Raw genomic sequence first — 25,511 nt, 5'->3', positions numbered from 1 at the left:
TGAACTCAGACATCCACCTGCCTCTGCCTCCCAAATGCTGGGATTAAAGGCGTGCACCACCACCACCCGGCCTTTTTTTTTTTTTTTAAATGGTTCCTATTTTGATTAATAAAATTGTTATGATTATTTAACATTCACAATCCAAATCTCCTTTTGCGCCAATGTAATACTGGCTTCATTGTTGAAGGAAGAGTTAGTTCCAAGTGGCTCAGGAAGAAGCCTTCAGGGATGCTCAGCTAACAGAAGAAGGAACAGTTTATAGGAGATAAGTAACCCCAAAATGAAGACAGGCAAGCTTGATTCCAGAATGCAGGCAAGAGATGGGGAGGTAATTTATCATACACACACACACACACACACACACACACACGTACACATATATACACACACACATATATATGTATATATATGATGAGTACACTGTAGCTGTCTTCAGACACACCAGAAGAAGGAATCGGATCCCATTACAGATGGTGGTTGTGAGCCACGGTGTGGTTGCTGGGAATTGAACTCAGGACCTCTGGAAGAGCAGTAAGTGCTCTTAACCACTGAGCCATCTCTCCAGCCCATCATTTATCTTTTTTAAATATTAGTTTTCTAGGTCTTTTGTAACATTGCCACAACTGGGGTGGCTTAAAACTCCAATTTGTTCTCAGTTCTGAATGAAGGCCAGAAGGCTGAGACAGAGGGCAGATGGCTTGCTTCCATCTGGAGGCCTTTGGCCTAGCTTCTCAGAGTTTTTGGCAGCTTTAGAACTTTTTGGTGTTAGATATGGCCTCCCGGACTCTGCCTGTCTTCTTATGGCCTTCTCCCCTGTATCTTTTTGCATCTGAAGCCCCTTTCCCTTTGCAGAGAATTTGGCTGGGTTTTGGAGAGACTGGTGAGAATGACCATCACAAGCATGGCCAACTTCCATGGTCCCGAGCGTTTGCAAGGAGTTTGGTGAGGGGTGCAAATGGCACTTTAGGGACGGTAACATTTTCAAGAACATTTGGTGTTTGGGGCTCTGTATTTTACCCTGACATTTCATAGTGCTCCACGAGTCCCAGGCAGGCACTCACGTGTCCCCATGTGTTGGTGGGTTGATAGAAGGAACGTCCTGCTTCATGAATAATCCTTATGTTCCTATGCAGTTTGGGGAAAGTTCAACGTGACAGGAAGGGGGCCACTGCCTCCCACCTGTCAGAGAAGACTTTTGCTAATTTTGTTAGAAATTTTGTATGTAGCCCACGATGGCATTGAATTCTCTGTCTTCCTGCCTCAGCCTCCTGAGTGTTAGATTGTAGAAATGTGTCACCATGTTCTTCCTCTCCTATAAGGATGTCAGTAATTGGGTTTAGAGTTTAGAGCCCACTCCAAAGCTAGAATGATTTTTATCTAAATCCCTTAACTAAGGATTTATAAAGACCCTCTTTCTAAAGATTATAGAAATAGGCTCTGGATCTATCTTTTAGGGGATATAGCTATCTATCTTCCAGTGTTATTACAGTAGTAAGTGCAAAGTAAAGTATGTGGTGTGCATGCAACTCTGCTGCCTCTGCATGCAACTCTGACTGAAGCAGTGAGCATGGACAGTACTCATGCCTCCTCCCACCTGGTGTGATCTCAGGTAGGCACCAACATGCCTGACAAGGTCCTACACTTTTTTTTTTTTTTAAAGATTTATTTATTATTTATTATATGTAAGTACACTGTAGCTGTCTTCAGACACACCAGAAGAGGGAGTCAGTTCTTGTTACGGATGGTTGTGGGCCACCATGTGGTTGCTGGGATTTGAACTCTGGACCTTTGGAAGAGCAGTCGGGTGCTCTTACCCTCTGAGCCATCTCGCCAGCCCAAGGTCCTACACTTTAATGAATCAATTTGAGACTTCATCTTTGGGCTCTTTAGCAGAAAATTCCTGAATCTTGGCTATGGGTTGTAGCACAGATAGGGAAGTGGGGAATGTGCAGGAGCTAAGGTGGATACAAGGGTGGGCGCCAGGGCTCTCTCGTCTCAGGTCTGCTTGTGGATTTGAGGGGTGTGAAGCTATAAGCTGCACACAGAAGTTCAGGCCAGAACTGAACAAAATTGGCATTTCTTTTGGAATATCCCATTATGTTCATTTGGCTACCTGTTTTTGAAAATCTCTGCCAATATTTTTGTCAAGTATGTAATTCAAGTTCCAAGTGAAATAATTTGTTTTATTAAGTGGCTTTAACAAGATTCTCTTAAGCCAAGAGGGTGGCCAGACTCACTTTGTAGTTGGTCGTTTCCAGGTGTTCTAGTTATAGGTAGAGCCAGTTAGTCTTTGTACTTATAAGATGAAAACTTGTACTTTAGTTAGAGTGTTATCAGAAATACTGTAAGATCAGAAGTCATGCCATGGTTCACCTGAAGCACTGAGTTCAGAAGCCCAGACTAGCACACATAGAATTATCATTCGATCTTTTGTATAGGTGGTAGGGTTGGGAACAACAAACGAGCTGTTGGCAGCTTGTGTGAGGTCTTTCTCCCCACCCCATCACTTTGCCCATTATCTCACAGCTGTTTACTGGCCACTGTTTCATGTCTTGAAATGAGTACATTCATTTTATCTGAAGCCCTGTCAATGCTGCTGCTTTGCCTGTGCTGCCTTCTAGTCTATTCTTCACTTGGCTTACCCTTTAGGTGTGAGGCACTCTTCGGTTTTGAGCTTTTTAGCATATGTGTACCTTCTTTCAGACATAACTGTTAACTTTGTAAAGGAGGGACTCTTCTCCTTTATGTGTAGTTGCGTTGTGTAACTCATTTTGTAAGTAAATAATTTGGGCAGTAGGGAATGTGCTTCTCTTGCACGGTATTAAGTGAGTGGTATTACTGCTCAGTACCTATGCATTGCATGGATGTATAGAAGCATTATTTCTGTATCTCTTTTATTTGTGTTTAATTATTATTTTCCATTTAAGTCAAACGTCTTTCTTTTTTTCCTCTGAAGAGTTTGGCTGAGTTGGAAGTGCTGTGTACTCATCTCTACGTAGGGACCGATCTCACTGAAAGAATAGAGGCTGAGAAAGCACTCTTGGAACTGATTGACAGCCCAGAATGTCTCAGCAAGTGTCAACTTTTACTAGAACAAGGAACAGTAAGTATGAGATGGGTGGCTGACCCTGACAGGCCAGTGTTGATGATATTAGCGGTGGTTTAGCTGCGGTACTCAAAGCTTTTGCCACATCTTGTTGTTGTTGTTTTCTGTCAGACGGGTTAAGCAGGAAGAACTGGAAAAGCTGGGGAGACATACAGGAAACAGCCACAAAGTAGAAATAGGCATATGGTGAAATAGTTTTTTTCGTTCTTCTTGGCCTGGTTTTATGTCACATTTTATATGTTGATTTTAGCAGTGCTGGGAATGAACCAAGGCCTCTTACATGCTAGGGGAGCTCTCTACTGCCAAGTTACATCCCTAGCCCTAGCAATTACATTTCAGAAATAAAAGAAAAAAGAAAAAGAGAAAAAACAACCTGAGTATCAGGGTATTCAGAAGAGTGCTCCTGCTTCTTCATACCTTCATTGTAGATACTCAGAGCTGTCCACTCAGCAACCAGCAGCTACTGAGGAGCCAACCATACTACTGACTTGTGCATCTATGTGCGCGAATTAAAGTGTTCACTGTTAGAGAGGTCTGAAATGAGAAGGAGAATACTACATACAGAGAGAAATTGTTTACAGGAAAGGTGACAAACTTTTCATGAAGAGCCATGTAGTATTTTAGGCTTTGTCAGTATTTCATAAGTATTTCTATAACAGTAGAGAAAACAAATATTCATAAAATTTTGTTGGTAAAATTGAAAATCTAATCATTGAATATACTTTTTTATGTCATACTGGTTAGCTGATAAAAATAGAGCAGTTCTTCTGGGGGTTAATTGAGGTTTAAGGTTGGTGTTTTCTGTTATTAGACTTGAGTGCAGATATTCATAGTTAATATATCCATGCAGATTTGTAATGAAATTCTTTCTTTAGACAAGGCCTCACTGTGTAACCTTGACTGACTTGGAACTCTGTGTATAACAGGCTGGCCTTGAATTCACAATAATCTACCTTGCTTTTACCTTGAACGTGCTGGTATTAAAGGTGTACAATTAGCTAAAATTTTACATCATTGGAAGTCTCTTCACAAACCTGGGTGCTGTCAGATGGCATGCCAGCAGTTTTTAGCATCTGTTTTGCAGTGTATGTGCCTTGAGTCAGTTGGCATTTTTATGCTTGTCGAATTAAAATTCTCTTGATATTTTCTGTCTTGCCTATCATTATTGCAAATTAATAATACTCTTCAATTAAAAATTAGGTGGAAGGTCGTTAGTTGAATAGCAAAATGGATTTTCAGATACAGAAATTTTCTTTATATTTGGATCCCTGGCTATGTGCTACTGGGAGTGTCAGTGGAGGTTAGAACATTTACTGGTGTTACTACTGATGTTAGCTTTTCTCAGTGTAGGAACTTGTGAAGTGGCTTGGCAGTGTGTGACACACAGTGTTCATTGTTGCTGGAGTGACCCATCTACCACTTATCCTGACATCCCTGTACGAGTACTAAGGAAACATTAATTAATGTTTCCTCAGCTCCTTTAAAATATTCTGGTCTGTAGTTCCACAGATTCTTCATAAAAGGTAGCAGTTTTTGAATTACTTGCCATTCATTCCTGACTTCTAGAATGAGTGGAAGGCAGGAGTCTGTAACATTAACCGCAGGAACAAGTTTTAGTAACGTCAATCCATCTTTTGCAAGTTAACACTATATCAGGGTCCTGTTGGCAAAATCTTGCTGGCATATGCCGTAGTGTCTGGGTTTGGTGGTGGTTTATGGGATGGATCCCCGGTTGGGGCAGTCTCTGGATGGTCCTTCCTTCCATCACTTGTGAGGCTATGCCAGTACCTAGCAAACACAAAAGTGGATGTTCACAGTCATCTATTGGATGGAACACAGGGCCCCCAATGGAGAAGCTAGAGAAAGTACCCAAGGAGCTGAAGGGGTCTGCAACCCTATAGGTGGAACAACAATATGAACTAACCAGTACCCCTGGAGCTCGTGCCTCTAGCTGCATATGTAGCAGAGGATGGCCTAGTAGGCCATCAGTGGAAAGAGAGGCCCAATGGTCTTGCAAAGATTATATGTCCCAGTACAGGGGAACGCCAGGGCCAGGAAGTGGGAGTGGGTGGGTTGGGGATCAGGGTGGGGGGAGGGTATAGGATTTGAAATGTAAATGAAGAAAATATCTAATAAAAATTGTTTTTGAAAAAAAGAAAAAAAGAAAGAAAGGAAAGCTAACCCTAACCTTAGCAATTTCCCTGCCTTGCCTTTAAAGTGACCTCTGACCTTGTTTCAGTGTCCTTATCTCTGAGCATTTGTCTTCTCTGAAAGGCTGTGAAGTTTGTTTTTTCTTAAGTGTAACTTTCGCTGCTCTAGGGAAACCAGGTGATTAGCTCATCATTAGAAAGTAGCTTCCCTTACTTAACTAATGGATCAGTTGTAAACTTGACTTTGGTTTGTAGACTCACCTTTTTTTTAGTTTCTTTTTTAAGTGCTGTTCTGACATAGTTTATCAAAGTTCACAAAGACTACTGACTTTCTTTGAGTTGGGAATATTGCTATGATTGCTTAGTTTGAAACTTTCACCGAACATTCTTTTAGGACAAGGTTACTTCCCTAGAAGGCAATTGAGGAAGTATTAATTTGCCATCTAATTTAACTATGTGCCTTCAAAGTTAGATATTTAAAGCCCACTTTTACTTTTTTTCTTTGGCTTGGGGGATATATATTGGTTTAATGGAAGGTATGTGTCACGTTGGCTCAGTTCCCATGACACTCTAGATGCTGAAGTCTCTGGCACCTGAGCAGCAGCTGCATTTCAGCACACACAGGGGCGGTTTGAGCTGCTGAGGTCTGCCATTACACACGAAGTCAGCCATGGACCACAGGTAAACCCTGGGCAAGGTTCCTGTTTTATAAACATTATCACACTGAAGTTCACATGGTTTCTATTTTTTACATGTTAACAAAATACTGTTTTTAAATTTTGTTTTGTTTTGTTTTTTGAGACAGGGTTTCTCTGTATAGTACTGGCTGTCCTGGAACTTACTTTGTAGACCAGGCTGGCCTCGAACCCAGAAATCCTCCTGCTTCTGCTTCCCGAGTGCTGAGATTAAAGGTGTGCGCCACCACACCTGGCCAAATTGTTTTCCAACTGTTTAAAATTATGAGAACCATTTTTAGCTCACAAGCTATGTTTCATGGATTTTTTTTTTTTTTTTTTTTTTTTTGCCAACTTGTAATCTAGAGGGAAAAATATTTTGGCAAGAACTTCGTAGAAATAGAATGAGAATTGAATTTTAAAAGATGGACGTGTATTTATAGAGTTCGAGAAAATTGGAGAGGCTAGAGAGATGGTCAGTGGCTCTAGAGAAAGGCAGAACTTGAGCTGCTTCAGAACTGCCTATGGCTTCAGACCTGGAACCTGGCCTCTGTGAGAACTGCACACGTGTGGTGCACAGAAGCTCGAGAGCACACATGCATATACTCAAGTTCAAAATACAAATCTTTAAACAGAAGTGAAAATTGATGGCCACAGTGTACTGTCAGACGTAAATCTGAAGGAACACAGAAATCATTGTGGGAAAGGCATTGAAAAACTCTTGTGGACAGGGCCTTCTGCAGCATGGAGCCGGGCATATTTGGAGGTGGAAGGAGAGAGCAGATTGTGCAGAACTGCTAGTCCATGTTAAGAGTATTTTAGTTGAACTTTTTCACAGACATTTCTTTTTCCCATTTACTTGCTGTTGTTGAGATAGCTATGTACACTTCTTCAACCATGATCTTTTATGAGAGAGGAGTGTGTGCATTTGTGTGTCTACATAGGTATATTTCAAGTACATCTATTTTATTCATCATAACTTGCTACTTTGGAGAAGTAGAATTGTTTTTGCTTAGAAAAATTCAGTATAATATTTTGACTAGTCTGTTTTTGTGATGATAATAAAAATTACTGTTCTTTACAGACATCCTATGCTCAGCTCCTTGCAGCAACATGTCTTTCAAAACTTGTTACCCGAATCAATCCTTTACCTATTGAACAGAGGATAGACATCAGTAAGTGATTTGTTAATTTTTTTAAGACAAATTATATTTTAAAAATAAAAAGTTTCTTTTTATTTGTTGTGCTTTTATTGGGATTGCAATTTTAGTTTTATTAGTAATTTAATATGGGTAGTTAAGTCTTATTCCTGCAGTGATGATGATACAATAGATGAGACAATATATAATTATAAAATTTTATTAATTTAATGATAAATTATATTTTGTGTATGTGGTATTTGATTTTCACTATTATGGTTTATCCTCCAAATAAATTGATGGATTATTTTCAGTTTGCAGATGAGTAAATCAGATATGATAGGCTCTGACTTGCTCAGGATCATACAACCTGGAAATAGTAGAGTTCTTTTAAAACTGCTCAATCTGTATAGAGTCTAATGCTCTTAATTGATTGGCAATTGAATGCCCAGAAAGAAACCAGCTCTGTAGTGTTGCTCAAGTTGCTATACCATAGTCAGTTTGGATACATTAAAAACCCACAGCTAAGAAACATACAGTAAGAACATAGATACTGTAGAGTAGCCATATGTATGTTTTGAGAATAATACATTTTTATTTACACATAACCTTGAACCTGTAGACAAATCTAATAATTAGGGTAGGAGATTACTTTTTGTTTGTAATAGAACAGGTTATTGTCTCATTTCTGTTCTTCAAACTCAAAATTAATGCAATTTATATTTTTATATTAGAAAAGTGAAAATATCTGATGTGTTATCTTTAAGATCAAAATTAGTAGTCAAAGCCATCCTGGGATGTCGTTTGCTTCATTTTCTGATAGTTTCTGCCAGCCTTCAATATGTAGAAAGTTCTACACTTAAGATGGCAACAGATGCATTTGCATTTTTTTTAATTAAAAAAAAACTGGTTCAAACTGTGTAAACCCAGTCCTGACTCAGGACATATCTTAAATAGGCTTACATTTTCTAGGGTGCTTTTGGATCCTTAGCAAGACTGAACAGCAACTGTAGAGTTCCCCTATCCTCCCTGCCTCCACGATGGATAGGGGCCCTGCTGTCTGCTCGTAGCTTCACTACACTCAAATCCTGTGATCTGCTGGTTCTTCCCGCCTTAGCTCACCCTGATCTTTCAGTGTCTTCCACTGTTTTCCAGAGTAGCATAGAGTGAGAATTGTAGAGAATGTAGCTTTCTCAGATTTCCTTCTTTATAATAAGCCATGTCTTTTCATGACTGGACTTAATGATCTCATTTCTTTTTAATTATGAATAATATTCTTTATTGTCTGATTGTTCCTAAGTGAAGAATGTTTCAGTTGCTTCCAAATTGTGAAACAAAATGTGAGTAAAGTTGCTTTAGACAGAAGCAGGTGTCCATGGTGCCTTGTGCATGAGACACTGAGGTCAGAGGCTCTGACATTTGAGACCAACCTTGGCTAAACTGAGTTAATGCTACACAGCAAGGAAGGCCCTATGTGCAGGTAGGGCAAGGAGCACATGAGCTAAGTGAAACCTGAAGTAATGGTGACAGCACTTCTTGCTTTGTTCCTTAACTTGGGAAACTTTCCAAATCTCTAATTTTTATTCGTGATGTCATGTGAGTTGCTATTTTCCAGTGGTATTCTAGTTCAAGTGGAGAACGTCCCGCTTTATTCTTCATTGAATTTTACCATAAATGGACATTGCATTTGTTAAATGCTTTTCTTACATCTGTTGATACTGTCATGTGGTTTTCATTCAGTAGGCTGTTGATTTTATGTGTTGAGCCAGCCCTGCACATTGAGGTGAAGCCTGCTTTTCCTGCTCCTTAATTCTTAATACATTGTTGCATTCAACTTCCTGGAATGTTGAGAATTTTCATAACTCTTTTCAAGAGAGACAATTGCTTCTTGTAGTGTTTTCAGTTTGTATATTAAGATAATTTGGGGAACAGGGCTTGTAGTCAGAGATTGAGTGCTTGCCTAGCATGCTTGAGGGCCCTGGGATCCATTCCTGGATGTGCAGTGAAATAGATAATAAAAGAAGGTAACTTTAGACTAAAATAAGGTAAATAGGTTTCTCTCTCCTTGTTTTCTTGGCAGATATTTCCTAAATGTTTGGTAGAGTTTACCAGTGGACTCATCTGGATCTGCTGGACGATAGCTGTTGTCTTAGTGAGGGGTCCACTTCTGTGAAGACACACTATGACCAAGGCAACAGTTTCAGAGGTTCAGTCCATTACCATTATATCAGGAAGTTTGGCAGTGTGCAGACAGGCATGGTGCTGAAGAGGGAACGGAAGTTCTACATCTTCATCCAAAGGCAGCAGAAGGACAGACTCTTCTGCAGGCAGACAGGAAGAGGGTCTCTTAAAGCCTTCCCACACAGTGACACACTTCCTCCAAAAAGGCCACACTTTTTTTTAAAAGATTTATTCATTTATTATATGTAAGTGCACTGTAGCTGTCTTTAGACCCTCCAGAAGAGGGCATCAGATCTTATTATGGATGGTTGTGAGCCACCATGTGGTTGCTGGGATTTGAACTCAGGACCTTTAGAAGAGTGGTCAGTGCTCTTAACCACTGTGCCATCTCTCCAGCCCCCTGGCCACACCGTTTTTAACAAGACCACTGCCACGGCACTCCAGTCGAGTCAGCCTGTCAGGCAGGGATGCCTAAAAGCTGCTCATGAGGCAAAAAGAGTTTCAAGGAAGCTCTCCTCCTGGAGTCTGGAGTTCTCTTAATTCTCCATTCCCGCATTAGTCTAGTGGATGGATCCACTTGCTCTCTTTATCATAAGTGCCTTTTAAGATTGAATTCTGACATAGCTAAAGCCTTCCGACAGTGTTCCAACAGTCCTAGAACGTCCTTGAGCTAGACAGTGACATTCAGAATAGCCTCTGGTATTACACTATCAATAAAAGCCAAGTCGCTCCCATATACAGGAATTTACAATGGTTTAGGAAGTAGATCGGGCTGTGGTTTTAGAGTATTGCATTATTCATGAGATGGTTAGCTAGAATGGAACTCCCTAGTTAGAACCGAGACTTGGGTGTGAAAGCCCTTGCCCTAAGAGAGTAAAGACCTCACACCTGGCTTCTAAGACTATAGCTGAGTTACACCCATACACACACACACACACACACACACACACACACACGTATTTACAATGGCCTAAGGAGAAGGTGGATTATACAAAAGACTAAAATAGGAACTATGGCCTGGGCACGAAGCCCTTGACCCTGGCATCCAAGATTTAGTGAATCTTGGGTGGAGCCCTCGTTGATCCCAGTTGTTAACAATGAATTCTATCCCAGGTAGTTCCTGTTAGACCTTCTGTGTTTGTATTCCTCTGTTTTATGTAAGAATCCAGTAACCTCTTTGTACCTTGCTGGTGTGTCACCCAACTTCCTTATTGTCTTCTGCATAAAAAGTCTTATGCTCGATTTGAAATACACATTCAGATTCCACAGGACCTCTCCTGTGTGCGTCTGTCTGTCAAATTCATCCTACGCTTTGTCCACTCGAGACTAGAGACCCGTTCCATGCAGACAAAGGGGCCCAGAGGGTCTGCGGCAGACCACACCTCCCAATAGTGCCACTTCTCATGGGCCAAGCATATTCAAACCACCACCAAACAGTATTATTTACTGTTGTGTTGCTATGTCCAGACTACACAGGAGGATGGGCTAATTTGGCTCATGGTTTTATAGCATTCATACCATGGTTGTCTGGCCCCATGTGCTTGGGCACAGTTGGCATTGGGGTTTGTGACAAAGGTTAGAGGTCTTTACTTCTTTGTGGATGGGAAGTGGGAGGAAGAGTAATGCCAGCACTCATCTGGCTTTTTCCTTCCACTTCTTTCATCCTGTTAAGGTCTCAAGTCCATAGGATGTCGCTGCCCAAATTCATGGTCGTTCTTCCCCATGGCCAATCCTCCCTGGAAGCTCCACAAGTGTGCTTTACCAGTCTGAGGTGACTCCAAGTCAGTCAGGTCGACATGGAAAATTGGCCATTGTACTCTTAATTACTGAACAAATTTCCTTAATAGCCACAAGCATTTAGATTATTTATTTGACTTATAAACTTTTATAAACCTTTTTAGAGTACGGAACATGGATATTAATTTCCAATGATTTGACTTTGGAATTTTTTTATAATACTTTGATTATATGTAAACAATACTTCAGAATATGAATTTTGATCTTTTCTTGGGTTGGTGATGTGAGGTATTACACTCGTGTGATACTGGATAGTGGCAGTAAGCTGTAGCTTTTTGTTATAGATAAGGGTAAATAGTGATATTCTACACTGTGTTGCTACACCGTGCTTGTAGTTAGATGCAGTAAGGAAAATCTCAGCTTACGATAGTTTATTAGGGTTTTACTTCATCACAAGCTGAGCAAGGCTGGGATGTAGTTCAGTTGGTATAATGTCTGTCTCACATACATATGTTTAACTCCCACTGCACAAACTGGGCATGTGGTGAAAGGCTGGAATCCCAGGACTTGGGAAGTAGAGGCAAGATCATCAGAAATTCAGGGTCATCCTTGACTGCATAGCAAGTTCAAGACAAGCCTGGGACATTTGAGACCCTTTCTCACACACATACAAAAAGTTGAGCAGTATCTGTACTCTTTGGGAAAAAGTGATGAGCTGGGCAGTTGTGGGGCACACCTTTAATCTCAGCACTTGGGAGGCAGAGGCCTGGTTTACAAAGAGAGTTCCAGGACAGCCAGTGCTACACAGAGAAACCCTGCCTCAAGAAACAAAACAAGGATGAAATATGAGGAGAAAAGAAAGTAGAAATGTATAAGAAAATTTCACCTAAGAAATGTTTTCTTTTATACTTTTTAGTTTGAGTAAAGAACTCTTGTTTTCTGTCAGTCAATTAGATTTTTTTTTTTGTCAAGACATGCTATATCTAATGGGCATGTATAATAATAGACTTGTGGTTAAAATAAAAAAATGTATAAATGGCCTGACTAGTCACTTCACGTTTTCAGATAAACTCCAGTCCTCTGTCTGAGATGGCACACTTGTAGTCACCTCATTATCTCCTATAAACACCGTTGCCCACTTCTGTGCTCACCACAGTTAATTTCTACCATTACAGTACCATTAACATTGGCCACCCATTGATTACCAGTCAGATCCATTTCCTAGCACACTACTGAGTCTCCTTATGAGCTTGTCATCGAAGAGCCATTATTTAGGTGACCTTATAACGTCATGAGTTCCATCCAGGTTCTCGTTTGTGTCCGAGGTCTTCCTCTCATGCCAGCTCAGCCCTGCCTTGGCGTGTGATCTCACGTGGCTTTGCTGGATGTTCTCCTTTTCATCTCAGGCACGTGTGTAGTTAGGTGTGCTTGCTTTATAACTCAGTCCCCTTCCTTCCCTTCTTTCTTCTTTGCAGCTTACCAAGCCATGATACATATTACATCATAAAATATAGTTCAGTGCTTGCAAAAAACCCAGCAGAGCAGGATCAATCTGTTAGAAGCCTTCAGTAGGAAGCTTTAGATGTAGTAAATTTGTGGTTGTATGGACAGTCTTACAATTTGGCTATAGAACACGTCGTCATCATAGAAACACCATTTAGAGGCTGTCTCTGTCCCCACCCCTGTGTACTTTCTGCTTTTATACATTGATTTTTTTGTAACTGTTCATAGAAATGAGATCATAGCATATATAGTGCTTTTGTGCATACATGATACCTTTCCCTAAGCAAAATGGTGTTTCATCATGTCCATTGGTACACCCTTCCTTTTTTTTTTTTTTACATATGTCTTTAAAAGATAAGTTATTTTTATTTTGTTCACTGGTGTTTTGCCTGCATGCATGTGAGGGGTGGGGGGGTCCAGATCTCCTGGAACAGGAGTTACAGACGGTTCTGAGCCGCCATGTGGGTGCTGGGAATTGAACCCAGCTCCTCTAGAAGAGCAGCCAGTGCTCTTAACTGCAGAGCCACCTCTCCAGCCCCTATGTATGGCTTTCAAACATCTGTTTACTAGTAGTTGATGAGTTTGTTGGCCATTTGAGTTTTACTTCTTGTCACCACGAGCACTTACACTTGGAACATTTGCATCTGAGCCTTTTCATGGTTCAGTTTTCCCTGTTTTTCTGTGAAGAACCCTAAGAATGAAATTGCTGAGTTATACGTAAAGTTTGTGCAAACTTCTGTGAAGTTCTCAGCTTTCCCAACTGCCTGCGGTCTAGCCAGTGTGTAAAGGTTCTGGTTGTCCCCACCTTCCCTTTCTAATTCTTTCTTTTCCTTTTGCATGTGCAGGTGTGCAAGTGCTTTACTCCAGAGCCATCTCTCTGTCCTGCACACTTGCTGGTCTTTGGTTTTCAGTATATCCTAAGCTCCTCCAGACAGATACGACCACTCCTTTCCTAGTGTGTTCTTAGGCTTGGAGGTGTTCCCGTTGAAGCATTTTTAGTTGGGTAGCTTGCAGTTGATTTTGCTGTGTTAACTTTTTTTTTAAAGTATTGCTTTAAATGCTTCAAAAATACGTTGTGTACAAGCTTATCAGTATTGTATGCTATTATATCTTTATGTCACTTAACTAAGATCAAGTTTTAAAAAAATGGTTATCGTCTTTAGCCTCACGGTAAGCATTCACTTATTTAGTTATTGTAATATGATGTATGTGTTTCTAAAAGTGACTGTTATACAATGCTGCAGTCTTCACGAGAGAAAGATGATTGTGGGAACAAGGATAGACTTGCAGGAAATGTTTGCTAGCGTCGTACAGATGAAGAGATTTGGAAGCACAGGCACCGTACAGCAAATGTGGCGCTTTTGTCTTGAAAAGGTGTGAAGGTTGCAGGACTCATTAGAGTTGCAGTTTGTGAGGTGCTGGGACGTTGTGGTCAGATGGAAAGTCGTGGGCCAGACTAGGGTGGAGTGATGTATATATAGCACAGATAATGACAAACAGTGAGTCGTAGCCATCCGAGGCGTACGTTCTGTGCTCTGTTATATTGTACTGCTTATATAGTCCAGTGCCACTTAAATAGCTGGGTTCATTTGGCTTGCAGCTTTCTGCATTGACTTGTCAGGTTTTTGCATATGACATCTACAAATACAAAATTGACATTCATATTAGACTTAAATTAACCTAAGATTTATCAGAATATAGTTGAATAAGCTCATGTTTTCCAAGTAAATGTTACAGAGTCTCCTGCACAGCAAGTGCACATTGGTGACAGGGATCAACTCACTTATCAAGTTACATGTCATTGCCCCCTCCTTTCCTTCACAAGAGTCACATTTTGTTTCTCAGAAGTTAAGTGTTCACCGATATTCTCTTGGTAGGAAACTACATCCTGAATTATGTGGCGTCCCAACCTAAGCTGGCGCCCTTTGTCATCCAAGCTCTGATTCAAGTCATCGCTAAACTCACCAAGTTGGGGTGGTTTGAGGTGCAGAAGGATGAGTTTGTTTTCCGAGAAATCATTGCTGATGTGAAGAAGTTCCTCCAGGTAAGAAGGCGCGTTAACGCCATCTTAGAGCAGTAGGGCTTTCGCTTAGCGCTCCTTGGCTCTCTGTGGAAACATTCTTACTTATCATTCATTATTTGTCCTTTGGCTCCTTTGTTATTTGTCAGTTAAGAAAAATACTATACCAGAAGAGTGAAAATAACCATTGTTTCTAAATTTAAAATGTGCTTTTATTTATGACATATATGTGTACATGCAATATTTATGATGATTTTCATAATTACTCAATTTTCAAAACAGCCATAGGAAGTGAGTTTCATTGTAGAAATGAAGAGTCTGTGGTTTATGTTGAGCAGCACGCACAGGTTCCGGTGACTTAGTGACGCAGACTGCGAAGCCAGCAAGGCTTTTGACAGCTTTTTATCCCACACCATGTCAATGTTCTCAAGTGAATCATGAGAGCATAGCATATGATATAAATATAATTAACACATGATACAATCATAACACTTCATTCCTAATTTACACCAGTTTAGTTAGATATTTAGACTTGAAAAAAGAAAGAACAGAGCTTGCAGAGATTGTTGGAATTCTAGCTTTGAGACAGTGGAGGGACTAAGAAGTTGTCCCTGTTCCTGTTTGCCTTTTGCTTCCTTTGTAAATAATTTAGGTATTTAGTGATAAATATTTTTATATCTGTGTCATTTCTAATTGCAAGGTGGTTAACTTTAAATTTAAGATTTCTTGGGCTGGAGAGACGGTTTAGTGGTAAAAGTGCCTGCTGTGCCAAGTCTGATGATCGTTCTGAGTCCTCAGAACCCATGTAAAAGCTAGACACAGTAGCACAAGCCCCTGCCATTCCAGGACTTTAAAATGAAAAGAAAGAAAAAAGAAAGGAAGGAAGGAAGGAAAGTCTTCAGACTGTCAGTTGGTTAGAGAGCCACGCCATGCAACTTTTTGAGCGAATGCACACAGAGTAACCATGATTGAGTGCATGGGAATTAGAAGGACCATAAGGAGTTAAAATGCATTGTCTGTGCTCCCAGAGTTGATCGTTGGTGGTCCTGAGGTAACATGAACTTAATTATACCTAGTAATCATGTTGCTTAGTTTCTGTGCAAGTTAGCAGGGGTGACAACTGTGAGATGAGATGTACAGAGCACATCTGGGCACACTTTTGTACTACTGCATTGTAATTTGATGCTGCATTTCTTAATCCCATGCTTTCTAGTATGATTTTGTAATAGGGTAATTTGTTAGTAATGTGCACATGAGATATGAATTGAAGGAGGTTTTACAATTAAATTGTAAGCTAATTAGAAACATCATGGAAACTATGCCATATTGACAGTCATATGTTTACCTTACTACATTGAGTACTCTGAATGTCTTCATTAAGGCACCTAACGACTCCATACACGTGCACTGTTCAGTGATATTAAAAGAGCCTAAGTGATCTTTTCTGATATTAGATCAAGAGATTTAAATTAGTTTCTAAGCTACTTATTAATTATTGAATGCAGCTATCACAGTAGGCCGCAAGCAAATTTCTAGAACAAAAACCATTTTTCCCCATTCTTAAGATTGTAGAAAAAGTACTAAATTAAATGTTATTTTGAAGCTTAGTTTATTATGGGTTGTAAATGCTGGGAAACATTGTATAGAGTGATGTGCATTTCTAAGGTAGGTATACATTTTCTCCTTAACTACATGTACCAAAATTTATCCTTCAAAAATGAGTTCAAAATTCTTTTAGTTACAGAAATAACAATACTTTCCCCCACACACTTTTACAGACCATTACTAGGCAACTGTGATGCCTTGACATTTCATTTTTAAAAGTATCGCCTGGTTGACGCTTAAGAACTAATCATGTCTTCACTTGGTTATTTTCCCAAAGGGCACGGTGGAACACTGCATAATAGGAGTGATAATCCTTTGTGAATTGACACAGGAAATGAACTTGGTAAGTTTTTCCTTGTAATAGGACATGGAATTTTCTTAGGTAAGTTTGTTTCTTTGTGGCAAAATGTATAGTTGTTGTGGTAGGAAACTGGTAAGTGTTGGTCAAGTCTTTAAGTGTTCGTTTTACTAGTTGGAGAATTATTTCATGAAAAATCACAACCATAGGAAAAACCCCACAGTGCTTGTTCCTTGGATACTTAGAGAATGGGCTTTTCACTCCTGTAGATAATATACTAACCATAAAAATGAATGATATAGATAGGAAGGAACACAAACTTTTACGTGTTTATAAGTAAAGGGCAAACAGTTTAGAAATTGATTGTTAACCTTGGGTGAATGGCAAGACCCCTCCAGGAACAGATGGTTTAGCTCTGTCACTGTCTAGCTTGCCTTGTTCACCCTGCACAAGGAGCATTTCCAGAAACTACACCTCCCCCAACAGGGCTTCTTGATCTCAGCAGCTGAGGACATGTCCCCTGTCAAGTCCCCTTTTGTGTCAGCATGGGTTTCAGTAGGAGAAAAGTAGAAGTAGTGTTCTACATGGAGTAATTTGTAAAGGGGCGTTTGGGCTGAGAGGCTGGCGTCCTCCTGACTGCTTTGTGAGTGTGTGCATAAGCAGAGCTACTGCCCAACTCCCTTTGTAGTCACAGTGTAGCCACAATATTGTAGAATTGAAAAAAAAATGATTTCTGTTCAGTGATGAATTAAGACAAATTTTATAGAATTTCCACATTTTAAAACCACCTTAGTTTCCGTGCCCATCAGTTTTGCTTCTCACAGTTCTGTGGCGATTGTCTGCTATGGCAGGTCCTCTCTCCATGTCAGCAATAGCCAACTTGTGGGTAGGAAGATGATGAGCGGACCTTGCCTTATCTGTGAATGAGTTTGAAGAACTGATGTTCTCTTTTACAAGTTAAAAATAGTTTTACTTCATAAAAGTGAGAGACTAGTGTAGGAACCACAGGCATCCAGCCTTCATACTTGCTAACTGTGAAACTGGTTCATTGGTTGTAAAGTGGGAAACTTTACAAACAATGGCAGTATAGGCTACCCTGAAAGTGAGGACTTTATGACTCCTCAGTTCCTCAGTACTTCCTCACTTAGTTCTTTATTATATCTTGGAGAGCAACCAAATATCTTTTAAAAAATACAAAGGAACTTTCAGTAACGTTTGGAGGGCAGAACATAGATGTCTCTTGATCACTTGATAAGCTGACATCATGATGCATTCTCATGGCCCCAGAGAATACTTTTACATTTTCTTCTACAAGGACATTCTTTCTCCTACATGATCACGATACTACCATTATATTTTTAAAAAGTGACATTTTGCTATTTAGTCCTGTTTCCCCATTCAGCCCCAGTGTGTCCTTAGGGTTGATGCCTGCTTCAAGGTGCTTGCTTTTCACACTGTGTTAGTCCTCTTCAGTCTGGGAGGATTAGTCAGGCGGATCCCCTTTGCTTTACAGCCCGTCTTAGTCAGGGTTACTATTGCTATGATGAAAAACCACGGTCAAAAGCAACATGGGGAAGAAAGGGTTTATTTATTCAGTTCCATGTAAAGGTTCATCATCAAATGCAGTGAGGGCAAGAACCCAAGCAGGGAGGATCCTGGAGGCAAGGGCTAATGCAGAGGCCATTGAGGGGTGCTCTGGCTTGCTCTCTATGGCTTGCTCAGCCTGCATTTTTATACAGTTTAGGACCACAGGCCCATGGATGGCACCACCCACAATGGACTATGCCTCCTCATATCAATCATGAGTTAGAAAATGCCATACAGCCAGATCTTATGGAGGCATTTCTCAATGAAGGTTCTCTTCTTTTAGATAACTCTAGTTTGTGTCAAGTTGACATAAAACTATCCATCATACAACCTGATACATAAAGCTTACAAGCTAGTTGTTTTTTAAAATATCTTTTGCTTTGAGATTATTCAACGTTTCCTCATTATTAAATCCAGATTATATATATTTTTTAATCAGGAATATCAGCAATGATGCTATGGCTTTCTTAGCATCTCCTGCCAGGAAGCGTATGGTTCGAGTTGTCTAATAATGGTCAATGCTCACTTTCATTTTATTGTTTTTGTTTTTGTTTGAGACAGGGTTTCTCTGTGTAGCCCTGGCTGTCCTGGAACTCACTCTGTAGACCAGGCTGGCCTTGAACTCAGAAATCTGCCTGCCTCTGCCTCACAAGTGCTGGGATTAAAGGCATGCACCACCACTGCCCAGCCTACTATGTTTAATATTTTATAAGTAAATGTAGCATTTAAGAATAGTCTGAATTGTATGCTAGACTTTAGAAAGTATCAGATAATCAGTTCTTAGCTCACTACATCTATCTATCTATCTATCTATCTATCTATCTATCTATCTATCTATCTTTAATTCTTAAAACAGCGGAAAAATGGTTTCCTACTGTCTTTCAAATAGCAAAAGAGATAAATAATAAATCTACAATAACTTTAGGCCACAGTGGTAATTACTACTAGGACTGGACTTATTTCCTATTGATAATGGAAATATATAGCATATATGTAATATATATGTATTAAATATGTATTATAATATATATTTGTCAGAGAAAGGAGCCAGTGCTGGTGATAAAACCTATCATTTCATGGGTATTAAGCGAGTGTTCTTGGCTCTAATACCACTCTGTAAATAATTTTTACATTTTAGGCTAGGGACTGAAATTCTCTTAGAAAGTTAATTTCTGGCTAGGTGGCGGTGGCAGATGCCTTTAATCTCAGCATTCAGGTAGAGGTAGGCAGATCTCTGTGATTTCCAGGCCAGCCTGATCTACACAGCTAGTTCCATGACAGCCATAGCTACGTAGTGAGATCACCCTGGCTTGGAGAAAAACAAAAACAAAAACAAAAACAAAAACAAAAACATTTGTGTTAGCTAATAAAATATTCTGAGATGACACACTGTGTGCCTAATCAAACTCTTTTTTTTTTTTTTTTTTTTTTTTTTGGTTTTTTGAGGCAGGGTTTCTCTGTATAGCCATGGCATTCCTGGAACTCACTTTGTAGACCAGGCTGGCCTCGAACTCAGAAATCCACCTGCCTCTGCCTCCCGAGTGCTGGGATTAAAGGCGTGGGCCACCACGATTGGCTCTAATCAAACTCTTGAGTATGTTTTTACTTTTGTTTTCAAAATTTTAGTAATATAAACCCTGTGACATTTAAATACTTTCATATAAAATTTAACTGATTCACACGTTAGAATTTGAAGAGTATTTTAATAGAGGTGGCATTGTAGGTGTTCTGTAGGGGACATTTGAGAGTTAGGGAAGTTATTTACGTTATATACAGTACCGGGCAGAGTTCATGAACCCACCATCTCAGTGTTTGTGGTGCTATTATCTGGGTCTTACATTGGCACTGAAACATTGATGGTCTTTGGGTGGGTTCTAACCCTGTCTCCGCCCTGAGGATCGCCATCAAGTCTCCCTCGCAGTCTTTGACAAGCTCTGTCTTCATGCTCTTGTGGTTACGAGTGCCATTATGTTCATAGTACATTTGCCTTACCTTTCCATGGCCTTGGGTAAACCTAACTCGTCTTGACCTTTTTAGGTTGATTATTCCAGACCTTCAGCAAAACATAGGAAAATAGCTACCTCATTCCGTGACACTTCTCTAAAAGACATTCTGGTGTTAGCGTGTTCTCTCCTGAAACAGGTAAGTTGGCTGGTAACTTGGCTTCCTAGAGTAGCTTGGGAACCTACTACTTTGAATGAATTTCGAGTGCATAGTTTTCCTCTGATTTTTTCCTTTAAGAGACTTGTGTGGTCAGTCTTAAATATGGTAAATCTGTACAAATTTTACTTCCTGAGTATGGAAGATGACGCCGTAGAGAATTCAGTGTTTGTGTTTAGGCAATAGTAGTTTCTACCTTCTTATAATGTTGATTTTTACTTGGACAGACTAATTTGAGTTTTAATTTTCTTTTCTGCTTGCCCATATAGAAAACTACAGTTTTCCATTTTTTGTCATTATTTTCCCAAAATTCTTTTAACAGTTTCTTTGGGGAATATGAATTTCCGACTTGTTTTTAGTGCACCGTGGAGCATACCTGACCTCCCTAACTGTAAGGCTCTCTCTGCTGCACTGAGAAGGGTTGGTTCCATCACACTGCCCATGCTGTTTATGTGGTAGTGTGAAGTGCTTTCCAGAGCATCGCATTAAGAGCTTCGCCTCATGTCTCTTCAGTTCTCTGTTACAGGCTAAGGGTCCTTTATAAACGCTTGGGGCCAGAAGGGTTTTAGACTTTAGAGTGTTTTAAATTTTAGAATATTTGTGTAAATTTTACCAGGTGAAAAATTTCAAAATCTGAAATGTGAAATCCACCCAAATCCAGACCGTGAGTGCTGAGGACATTTTACACTGCAGGGTGGTCCAGGTTTACGTTGTTTAGATTAACATTTTAAGCTTGTAAGTTAACGTTGAGAATCACTGTCGTAGGGCTAGTTAAACGACTATTTTAAGAATATTCTTGTAGTGTGGAAAAATACCATTTTCGAAGGTAGATAACATAGCGTTGATGTTCTTGACCTCCTCATCTGACTGAACGGTACTGCCTGTGGTTAGTTGCTTACATATATCCCTCCCTACCTACCTACCTACCTCCCCTTTCTTTGTATTACTCTCGGAGAGGTCTAGGCCTCTCTAGAAATAATTCTTAATGTCCAAGAGGTACTTTGCGGCTCTGTGGGAAGCGGCCTTATGGAAAGCCTGGCACATCTGTGCTGCAGAAGCTGTGGCCTGACCAACACTGGCGGCCTCACTAGGTGAATGCATGTCCGTTACACAAGATGCTAGCTCAGATTTTCTTGAAGAAAATGAAGCCTCAGCTTTTGCTGCTCTTGTTGTTGTTTTATTTGTTTGTTTGGTTTTGCTTTTAAAACAGGGTTTCTCTGTGTAGCCCTGGCTGACTTGTAACTTAGCTCTGTAGACCTCAAACTCAAGAGACCTGCTGCCTCTGCTCCTGAGTGCTTGGATTAGAGGTGTGCGCCGCTACATTTGGCCTCTATCAGCTTTAGAAGGCAATCTGCAGTATGTAATACATTTTTATTCTCATTTTACAAGAGAAATTTAAAAGTAAGTCTATTATAGAAATGTGTGGACAATGATTTTATTTTACTAATTTTTATTTCACATTAAAGAAATATTTAAATGTATGAAGCTACAATTCTTTTAGTGATAATGTTTCATTGTAATGTTTATTTTTAAATTTGAAGGTGTTGGCCAAACCTTTAAATCTTCAGGATCAAGATCAACAGAGTCTGGTAATGCAGGTCTTAAAGCTGGTCCTCAGCTGCCTGAACTTTGACTTCCTGGGCAGTTCAGCAGACGAATCTGCGGACGATCTTTGCACAGTGCAGATTCCAACAACCTGGAGAACAAGTAAGAAGAGAGAAGGAAGGGTTAACATGGTCAGTGTACAAGGTGCAGAATTAACCCAGCGTGTGCTGGAGTGCTGCTTTATTCTGAGTGGTCTAATTCAGAACAGCTACTAATACTCAGTAGTAAAATGCTTTGTCCAGTTCATATCATACTAACAATTATATTTTGATTTCAGGAAAAAGACAAGCACTAGAGCTGCCCACATAGCTAGTGGAGAGGCTCTGGCAGAGTTTCAAGGTGAACGAATCAGAGTCTGGGCCTGAGCAGAGCAGAGTTTGGGTTTACTGTGTGACAGGAGGGACACCCAGAAGAAAGCAAGAGGAACTAGGCTTCCTCAGGGTAGATGTGGGGTAAGGACTGGAGAGTGAGCATTAAGGGGACTTTATTCTAGTTTGGATCTTCACCTGTGCAACTGGGAGACAAACTGACAGCCGTTGGCTCTGTGCTTGGACATCTCCCTCCTATAGCTGTGTTTCTTGCAGAATTAAACTAGAAAAGCATCAGATTTGGGGATATCAGATAGAGGGTTAACATAAAGGTTTGTTTGTTTATTTATTTATTTATTAAAGGACTTCCAATTTAGGAATAAAAGATTAATAAACAAGGGATTTAGCGTTCTACATCTTGATGGGTGATAATGTCATAAACCAACATGTAATAATAAAAACCATAGGATAAAAATATGTATGTACCTCTGAGTGCATATGAAACTTGACTCTATGGCTGGAGGATTGTGCTGGGCTCGCCGGCTGTGGTGGTAGAGTGTTGTTTTTTATAAGAGATCACCAGTGTGGTAATCAGCTCTTGGAACTGTATGTGAATCTCTAATTTATTAATCTTAGAAAGTTTAAGTTGGATGTACAAAGCAAAGACTAGAAATAAACTTTATTTTATTTTATTTTATTTTTTTTTTTGGTTTTTCGAGACAGGGTTTCTCTGTATAGCCCTGGCTGTCCTGGAGCTCACTCTGTAGACCAGGCTGGCCTCGAACTCAGAAATCCGCCTGCCTCTGCCTCCCCAGTGCTGGGATTAAAGGCGTGCGCCACCACGCCTGGCTAGAAATAAACTTTAAAAGGATGTGTTTAGTATCCCTAGAGAGAGAAACAAGGTAAAGCACTCCTGAGACAAGAATAGAACATTTGCCACATAATTTAACAATTCAGTAAATAACTTGGAAGAGAAAGTTAATGAAATTTACAAAATAGAATTTAAAAAGCAAGATATAGACGGAAGAGCACATGTGAGGGAATTAGAAGGTGAAGCCATATGGTTGGGATTTGATTACTGGAAGTTCTAGAAAGAGAGAGTAGGGGAAAATGGAAGGGAGATGGAAACCCAACAGTGTTCTCATCAGCGAAGGATGGAATATGAATAGAAGTTGCACCGGTACCCAGTTTTATGGGTGAAAAAAGATGCGCACTAGCTCTGAGTTTATGAGGTCCCAGGAAAAGCGGCTTGATGTGCTCGAGGAAGAAAAAATCCCTTTCTGTGGGTTTGACTCTAGAGTGGCACTAGGCCTCTCTGTAACAGCAGGGACTCAGAGTGGGTTAGCAGCCTCAGGCCGCTGCAGGATTTCAAACTCAATGGAAATGATTAAAAGCAAGACACTTTTTCAGACCTGCAAGTCCTTCCAAATCCCTCCTTTGAGTGCTAGCTTTCTGCAAACTGTTTAACATACAAGGCAAGAGACTAGAAGTGGGTTGGTAAAAGGAACCCTTCAAACAAGATGATGGTAAACATGTGAAAAGGAGACAAGATGTGACAAAGGGCCACCAGTTGAGGTTGATCAATAGGTGACAGGTATAGCAAATGGAAATGATGTTTAGTGATATTGGTTGTATGGAAATGTTAACAAGGGTTTTTTTTTTTTTTTTTTTTTTTTGGTGAATTTGACAAAACATTGGCAAAAATTAGTGGCAGATAGATATATACAACTAAGCCAAGCCACTGTGCTTCCCTTAAGTACAGAGATCATTGTAAGTGTAAGATAATGATAATATTCTTCAGCTCATTTGTTATTTTTTGCATGGTTATAAATGTAAGTAAACACTTTAGAATTGATTGTATCACACGTTGTGATTGTAGTGGGAAGAGAAAGGATGGATATTTCAGAGATGGGATTGGTAAGTTAGAGAACTAAAATCTAACACAGTTAAGGTAAGGTGGGATCAAGTGAAACTGTATGATGACCATTTTTGTTAAAGGTTTGTTGATTTTATATATATGAGCACACCAGAAGAGGGCAGCAGATCTCATTACAGATGGTTGTGAGCCACCATGTGATTGCTGGCAATTGAACTCCTAACCTCTGAGCCATCTCCCCAGCTCCATGGTGACCATTTTTTAAATGTAAATATATGAATGGGACAGGACACAGCTGCTGTTTTATAAGCTTCCTAGTACTCCTTACCCCATATTTATTATTTTAGGGTAAATACAAACTAACATTCTACTTAGAAGTGTAGATACTGTACAGAACTAAGACCCATCTTACTAGCAAGTTTTTACGTCTGTACTGTTTCATTTATCAAAAGAAAAAAGCCCTTAAGAATCAGAATAGTTCAGCTGTAAGCAGGCTGTGGTGGTGGATATCTTTAATCCCAGTGCTCAGGAAGCAGAGGCAAGATCTCTTAATTCTAAGCCAGCCTGGTTCATAAAGCAAGTTCCAGGGGTACATAGAGACACTTGGTCTCAAAGCCAGTATTAAATAAATAAATAAATAAATAAATAATAGTCTAGCTGCAGTGGGTAGCCATATGTAAAGGTCTTGACATTCTTATGTGTTTGATAATCTTTTAGTGAAATTAATGGTGTTAGAAAAATCATCTTTTTTTCCAGTTTTCCTAGAGCCAGAAACATTGGATCTTTTCTTCAATTTGTATCACTCGCTCCCACCACTGCTGTCTCAGTTAGTAAGTATAAGTCATTTGTTAGTCCTTAAAGATACAAGACCCTCAGTAGTTGGTTGTTGCTCTTTTGCACTCCTGGGGAATTGCACCTATGGCCCCGTACCTTTGATGTTAGTGTGGTAACTGAGCTGCATGTCTGTCTAGCTTCTGGTTTTGCTTTTGGATAGGGTCTATGGTATACCCCATGCTGCCTTTGAACTTGTCTTCCATCCTCATCCTCCTCGGTGCCGGGCTCAGCCTTGTCCATGTGGTTCTTTTCTAATCTGAAGTAAGGATAATATACACTTCAAAATTCTTATGCATTTAATTGAGTTATATTTCTCTAGTAATTCTCTCACTTCTGAATGTATTTTGTTAAATTTACACATTTGTTAACAGAATCTATTAACAGGATTTATTAACAGTCAACTCCACTTTGTAATTAAGCTCAGAATCAGTAACTGATCTTGGCTCCTGCCAAAGCCAGGACAGTCTCCCAACCTCTACCAATATCTCCCTAACCAGTACTCACCTTGCTCAAGTCCAGCGCGCCACTAGGACTGTCTTTGTAACCATCTCTCTTCTTTGCCTGCTTAGACACTTGTCTTAGGTTTGACTGGCAGTCTCCATCAGAATTTTCTGAGACAGACAAAGGTGGCCACTCACTTGATTGGTGCTCATTACTCTTGATGCTAAACTTTTAAAAAATTTCATTGTTACACAGAACTTTGAGAATATGAGCAATGTTGGAAAAAA

The 25,511-nt window shown here is 39.9% G+C and overlaps 1 protein-coding gene across 15 annotated transcripts in view; it reads left to right on the top strand.

Moving 5' to 3' along the window:
- Positions 1-25,511, top strand: part of Ranbp17 (RAN binding protein 17) — a 301,991-nt gene that overhangs the window by 6,000 nt on the left and 270,480 nt on the right. For 13 of the 15 annotated variants that reach the window (NR_110973.2, XR_003949486.1, XR_380976.4 and 10 more), the window contains exons 2-8: positions 2,957-3,103; positions 7,015-7,105; positions 14,368-14,534; positions 16,393-16,458; positions 20,038-20,142; positions 21,702-21,867; positions 24,706-24,779. Coding sequence is in view for 9 of the 15 variants with exons in the window: in NM_023146.3 (NP_075635.1) it covers positions 2,957-3,103; positions 7,015-7,105; positions 14,368-14,534; positions 16,393-16,458; positions 20,038-20,142; positions 21,702-21,867; positions 24,706-24,779 (816 nt within the window). In the remaining 6 variants the exon portion in view is untranslated. The remainder of the gene's footprint in view (positions 1-2,956; positions 3,104-7,014; positions 7,106-14,367; positions 14,535-16,392; positions 16,459-20,037; positions 20,143-21,701; positions 21,868-24,705; positions 24,780-25,511) is intronic. The other 2 variants (XM_030246217.1, XM_030246218.1) reach the window with 1 other exon arrangement.

The sequence above is a fragment of the Mus musculus genome, chromosome 11, assembly GCF_000001635.26.
Source record: "Mus musculus strain C57BL/6J chromosome 11, GRCm38.p6 C57BL/6J".
NCBI lineage: Eukaryota > Metazoa > Chordata > Mammalia > Rodentia > Muridae > Mus > Mus musculus.
This window is presented reverse-complemented; position numbering and strand designations above follow the sequence as displayed.